A 6,703-nucleotide genomic window follows, 5' to 3' on the forward strand; every position below is an offset into this window, starting at 1 on the left:
CCTCGGCTTCCCCATAAGAAATTTGGGAGATTCCTCCAACCTGCATTATAAGTGTTACTATATGGATTGTTTTGAGGTCGATGATTATTACCAATGTAATTTAATTGCTCGTTATCCATGTTGTGGTAATAAGGTTGGTATTCCGAATAGCTTGTTCTACCTCCACTTGCTTCGCACTGCATTACTAGGTGAACCTGTGAAGAACTAAGAAACCCATCAATTTTCTTATCCAAGAGTTCTACTTGATGAGAGAGCTTGGTGACCGAATCAATGTTATAAACACCAGCTGTTTTCGTTGGCTTTGTCCTCATGACTTTCCACTAATAGTTATTCAATAACATCTCCTCTACGAACTTATAAGAATCTTCAGGTGTTTTATTATTGATGGTTCCACTAGCAGCTGCGTCAACCATTTACCGAGTCAAAGGATTCAGGCTATTATGGAATGTTTGAACCTGAAGCCAAAGCGGTAACCCATGGTGAGGACACCTTCTCAAAAGGTCTTTGTATCTCTCCCATGCATCGTAGAGAGTTTTTAAATCCATCTGCATAAAAGAAGAGATATCATTACGTAATTTAGCCGTTTTAGCCGGCGGAAAATATTTTAGTAAAAATTTTTCGATCATTTGTTCCCAAGTAGTAATTGACCTCGTGGTAACGAGTTCAACCACTGTTTAGCTTTGTTCTTCAATGAGAAAGGGAATAACCGAAGTCAAATGGCATCTTCAGAAACGCCATTAATTTTAATTGTATCGCATAGTTCCAAAAAGTTTGCTAAGTGAACGTTGAGATCTTCATCCTGCAAATGTGACAGCCCTAATTTGACCTTAGTCGAAAAGTGGTTTCGGGACCACAAAACCGAGTCATAAAAATAATTAACCGTTATATTCTATGCTTATTGTATGTGTACATGCATGTGTGAAAGTTTCATGCTTTAATTTTGTCATTTGTATGTGAAATTTATTAAATAGGACTTATGTGAGAAAATTTTGAAATGTGATAGGTAAATTTAAAAGTGGCCTATTAATGCATGTTATAAAAAGGTTGGGCTTGCATGTCAAATATCCATTTTGTTTATAGTGGCCGGCCATGATGATACTTTTATATTAAAATATGTATTAATTATTAGTTAAATGGCTTTATGTTTAATAATATAGATGAATAAAATAAAATAATAGATGTTCATCTTCTTTCTTCATTTTGCCGAATTTGAGAAAGAAAATTTTTGAAGAAGAAGCCAAGGCATTCGGCCATGGTTATCTCCATTTAAAGGTATGTAATGTAAATTTGCTTTGAAATTGATTGTGAAATTAAATTGATAAATACATAGCATAGCTAACCCATGGTCTAAATTTATGAATCAATGAACAAGTGTCCATTCGGCAAGTGCTAAATTTTGTGATATTTTGATAAGTTTTGGGGAAGATGTTAGTTATGTTTAATGTGTTAAGTTGCTTGTTATTTTAGCTTAAAAGTTGAGGCTAGTATTTGGTTTATAGGGTATGCCGAATTTGGATTTTGGGAGAAAAATAGGTAATCGGTCATGCTAGATTTTTGATGAAAAATTATTTTAATGCTTTATATGTTTTATAAATGAGCTTGTAAGTGATTTTGAAGATTTGTAAAATTTTGGATGAGAAGTGCCGAATGTAATTTTTGGGTGTGACTTAAGGGATAAAAATATGGTGGCTTGAGTTTAGTAATAACTAGCCATATGTGATGATATATTGAGCCTTGTATATTCGGTCTTATAGGTATGTACTTATGTAATGATATAATGAATTTGGTATATCCGGTCATATAGGTAAGTATTTATGTGGTGTTCCAATTGAACTTGTAAATTCGGTCACATAGGTATATATATATTTGTAAAGATATGTTCGATCTTGCATATTCTGCTAAATAAGTGATGATGGTATATGAAGTCAAATGTGGTTTTGTAAGCTTGTATAGATGTGTGAAAGTATATTTTAATTTATAATGATATTTGGCTTTGGAAGTGGTATGAAAACTTACAAAATGATAATCTTATAAGTATTCGGCCAAAATGGTAGATATGATAATCATGTGTGGTTATGGAATTGTTAAGTTAAAATTTATTATACATTGATTTAGTAAATTAGTTTATGAAATTCGTAAATTAGTTTATGAAATTAGAATATGCAAGGTAATAAGTTAGTAAAATGTTCCTTGATAGTTTTAATCTATTATATGGGGATAAATGTAGTTGTTGATTATAGCCTAGTAATATGTTCGATTATGCATGAGTAGGGCATATGTATGATGTTTAAATAGCTAGTTAGTAAAGTCATTTGTACCTTAAATATATGATATACATGCATTAAATTAAATTGCTTAATTGATAAGTAATTGAATAAATCTATTTGTTTTAAATCAAGCTCAAGAGCAAAAAGGGTCGAAATCAGATAGGGGAAAAGAGAAAGTAATCGAGTAGTCTATCCGTAACTGTTCAAATATATCCAAGGTAAGTTTTGAGTAGTCTCCTTTATTATATAATTGATGATGCCTCTATACGAGTATATTAGGTGAATTGCGATCTTTTGGTTTGTACTTAAATTAGGTTGTGAGATAAATAATTCATGTATATGACTTATAGTCTAATGGTCACTTTGGGTTTAAGCTTGAATGGTGAAATAAATATGTGATATTATGTATGACTCTTGAGCCGAATAGTGAATGATGATATGCATATTTAGCTTATATCCGAATGTAACAAATGACTACTAAAGTGATAAGTCGAATGAGATGTGTTCAAATATGACTAAGAATGCATGATATTTGGAAACATATCCGAACTTGAGGTCCGCAAGCTACGTGTTGGAAACATATCCGGACTTGAGGTCCGCAGGCTACGTACTGGAATATATCCGGGCCTAAAGTCCCGCAGGTTTTGTGCTCTTAACTGGATTCAGGTTTTAAAACCTAGCAGGCTTAACGCCAGTGATTCAAGTAAGATTATGAATTCGAATATTCGAGGAAACCACTATTGATTATGTATGATACATTAAGATGGCCAGGTACGTATTATGTTCTCATATGTAAATTGATTTTTTAAAGCGAATTATTATTATCAAAGAATGATATATATATGAATATATATGTGTGGATGATTACCGTATCTACGAATAAGAGAATGGCCTATTCGGTCGATGACCATCGTTATATGAAAGTATATGCCTAAATTTAATTGTATGAGCCAAATAGTATAGTGAAAAATGTGCTGGAAATCTCTTGAGTATTCATATATATATTCGGCCAATAGGTCTTATAATTAGTGTACTTATGTATAATCGGCCAAATGATTTACAATTTGAATTCGAATTTTGTGATACTTAATGTTTGATTTTAATGACAGGTTTTTTTTAATTGTTTGAAATGCTTAAAACTTACTAAGCATAGAAATGCTTACTCTGTTGCCCTTAATTCTCTGTTTTATAGATCTCGTTCGTTAGCTACAGTCTCGGGGATCTCAAATTCGAAGTCGTCCACACTATCTAAGCCAATTCGGTACACTAGTAGTTAAACTTTGATAATGGCATGTATAGGCTTGACTTTTTGTTGTTAAATATATATCGTTTTGATGTTGTATATATGTATAGCCATGCGAAAATGGCTTGTTAAGTTACTATATGTATGCCACATAGTTAATGTGAATGTGTAGTTGATATTCGATTAATGTTTTCAATGTTTGAGGTGAATCGAACTTAAGAATGAATCAATATACCCATTACCTGGAGATGACTCTTTTATAGGTATGCCAACGGAAGTTATTCAAATAAAGTTAACTGGAATTTCATGCTTGTATGGTAATACTCTTTAACCTTCCGTAGAGATCCCTAAGTTATGTTATTATCCCTATTCAAGACTAATAACGTCTAATCCCTAGATTGAATAATTGAGATCTTTCTCTAATTAAGACCCTAGTGTTGCATTAACTTGATCTATAGATCCCCTTATTAGAATTCACCCTAATCCGGCAAAATCTTGTCACCCTATGTCTCGGTGCGCAAACAACTCCGCTTAATTATGGCAAATGTACTCTTAGACAGGGTCTATTCCTCCTCTGAATAAGAGCTTATCTTGAATCAGTATCCTGGGATATCAAAACAAGAATTAAGAACACATAATTAAGAACAAGTCAAATATTTATCATGCAATTCAGAAAATAATAACAAGATTCGTCTTAGGTTTCATTGCCCTTAGGTATTTAGGGGATTTAGTTTATAACTAAATAAGAAAACATCTCAGAATAATAAAGAATATAAAACATAAAGAAAACCCAAAACTCCTGAAGGGGAAATTGATGAGAGATCTTCAGTCTTGATAATGAATCCGGCTTTTGAGATGAATCAATCGATTTCCTTGGAGTAATTCCTTACTCCCTATTCTGTGTGTCGCTTTTCTTCCTCCTCTAGGGTGTATTTATAGGCTTTGGAATGCCTAAGAGCCCTCAAAATTAGCCTTTTTCGAATTGGACTCAACTTGGGCTCGGCAGGGACACGCCCGTGTGACACGCCCGTGTGCAATTACTTCAGACAGTGCTCGAGCCTGTCAAATTGACACGACCGTGTGGTCTACCAGTGTGAGGATGTCCAGGCCGTGTTGATTTCGTACTTTGGCCTATTTTCTCCATTTTTGGCCCGTTTCTCGTTCCTTTCGCTCTCCTATGCTCTCCTAAGTATAAAAGATGAAATTAAAGCATTAGGAGCATCGAATTCACCAATTCTAATGGGGAATAATCCATAAAATGCGTTAAGCATGGGGTGAAAATATGTATAAATTACGGTTTATCAGGATCCCATCCAAAAAGTCATCACAAGTCTACTGATTTTTCAAGCTTGAAAATTGGCAACTTCGGTTAATGGAATTTAATAAATTTTACCCCATTCGTGCATGTATCATTCCCCCGCTCCTTGAAAAGATTCGTTCTTGAATCTTGTGTTTGATCAAACCCTGATTTGATTTGCTTAGCCTTTGATATTGTTGTTAGGCCTTGAGATAATGTGAGCCCATCACATTCATAGGTCTGAAATTGGGTCTTGAGACTCACATCACTTTGTTATGGTACAGTTTAGGCTATTTGGTTCCTATTCTATGCCAACCCAAACCATTAGCTCATTTGGTGTCTCATGCACACTTATAATCTACACAAAAGTAGTCCAAAACATGTTTAGCCATTCATATAACTTTTTATAAAGTTCCATTCCAACATCTCCACCACTTTGATAAAAACAAATTAGTTTACGCTACACCAATTCAACCATTTAACCATTTCTCATGAATTACAAGTCCTTCAATATTATTTAATAATATTTACATACTCGATTGTCAGAGAACAAGACTCTAAAACCACTATTTTTGGCGCTACTGAAAATCAGGCTGTTACAGTTGAATTCTCTTTTTCTTTTTCTTTTTTCCTTATTCTACATTCGGGCATGGATGAAAGAAAAAGATGAATTCCCTTTCTTCCCACTACGTTAATTTTTATTTTATACATTTTATAATATAATTAATTTAAATATATTCTTTGTAATATATATACGCTATTCACCTACCCTCCATTAATGTTTCTAAGATGGTATATTTACCATTTTAGACATTAGTTTAATTGTTATATAAGTCCTTAAGCCTTTGGCGAATTAAAAACCTTCAATGATAACATTTTTACAATTATTTTTTTGTACCTTAATTAACTATCAATTCGGAAAAATTACTTATCTAAAATTTAATTCACCAATATAATAACTCCGATATACGAAAACAAAATCCCGAAACTGCCTTTTTCAACACCATTGAAAATTGGATAGTTACAATTTAGTCTAAATTTGAAGCCAATAAATAATCAAATCCATTCAAAATTTGTTCTTACATGTTGAACAATTTTCAAAATTAGGATGGCTAAATTTTCTCAATAAATAAATTTTCAAAATTAAAAACGAATGATGCAGAAAATATGAAATTATTCGTCTTTAAGGAATGTTGAAATTGAGTTTATATATATTTACTAGTTTTTTTATGTCGTGCATTAGTTGTATGTATTGATTACAAAATATTAAATTTATTCATAAAATTTATTTAAAAATTTTATTCATTTTCACAAAAGATATAAAATAATGTATTCTAAATGTTGTATAAAATATTGTATATTATAAGCTATTTAAATATTACATTTTGATACTTAAAATTGTTATATTGTTCACTATAAAAAATTGTAAATAATGAATTATAAATTCCATATAAAAATTTTAAATTTTATTAGTTAATATGTTTTTAATTTTTTAAATTATTTTAAATAATTTTTTATACTAATTATAAGCTCAAAAAAACATATAAAGTTTCAAAATTAAAATTACATAATTCATGTATCGAAAAAACCTTAGCCAAGAATGTTTTGCTTAGTATCCTAGAGAGAACAGATTTCTGTGGCTTATGATGGAGGAAAGTGGTGGCGTAGAGGGTTTTAAAGGAGATGAGATCTCCCTACTGGCGGAGGAATTAATCCAATTATCAGTCAAAAGCTCTATGGTGGTACCAAGTGAAAAACCTATCTTATTGTGCACAATATGGACGAAGAAATTCTATAATCCAGATAGTTTTCGGGTACAGATGAAAAGTATTTAGAAGACAAGAAAGAAAGCCGCCGATCCTACTCTGGAGACGGAAATCCCCACATTAATAGCAG

At 32.0% G+C, this 6,703-nt stretch overlaps 1 protein-coding gene and 1 non-coding gene across 2 annotated transcripts in view; one reads left to right on the forward strand and one right to left on the reverse strand.

Moving 5' to 3' along the window:
* Positions 1 to 471: 471 nt before the first annotated feature.
* LOC121210633 (small nucleolar RNA R71) lies at positions 472 to 578 on the forward strand. The gene has a single exon (XR_005905747.1). It is a non-coding gene; the product is annotated as a small nucleolar RNA R71 (small nucleolar RNA).
* A 6,060-nt stretch (positions 579 to 6,638) lies between these two features.
* The window catches only part of LOC121209965 (ATP synthase subunit alpha, chloroplastic-like), a 4,962-nt gene continuing 4,897 nt past the window's right edge, over positions 6,639 to 6,703 (reverse strand). The window contains 1 exon segment of the mRNA XM_041082014.1: positions 6,639 to 6,703. This exon segment is cut by the window's right edge and continues 660 nt beyond it. Coding sequence (XP_040937948.1) covers positions 6,639 to 6,703 — 65 coding nt within the window.

Source organism: Gossypium hirsutum, chromosome A11 (assembly GCF_007990345.1).
Source record: "Gossypium hirsutum isolate 1008001.06 chromosome A11, Gossypium_hirsutum_v2.1, whole genome shotgun sequence".
Taxonomy (NCBI): Eukaryota; Viridiplantae; Streptophyta; class Magnoliopsida; order Malvales; family Malvaceae; genus Gossypium; species Gossypium hirsutum.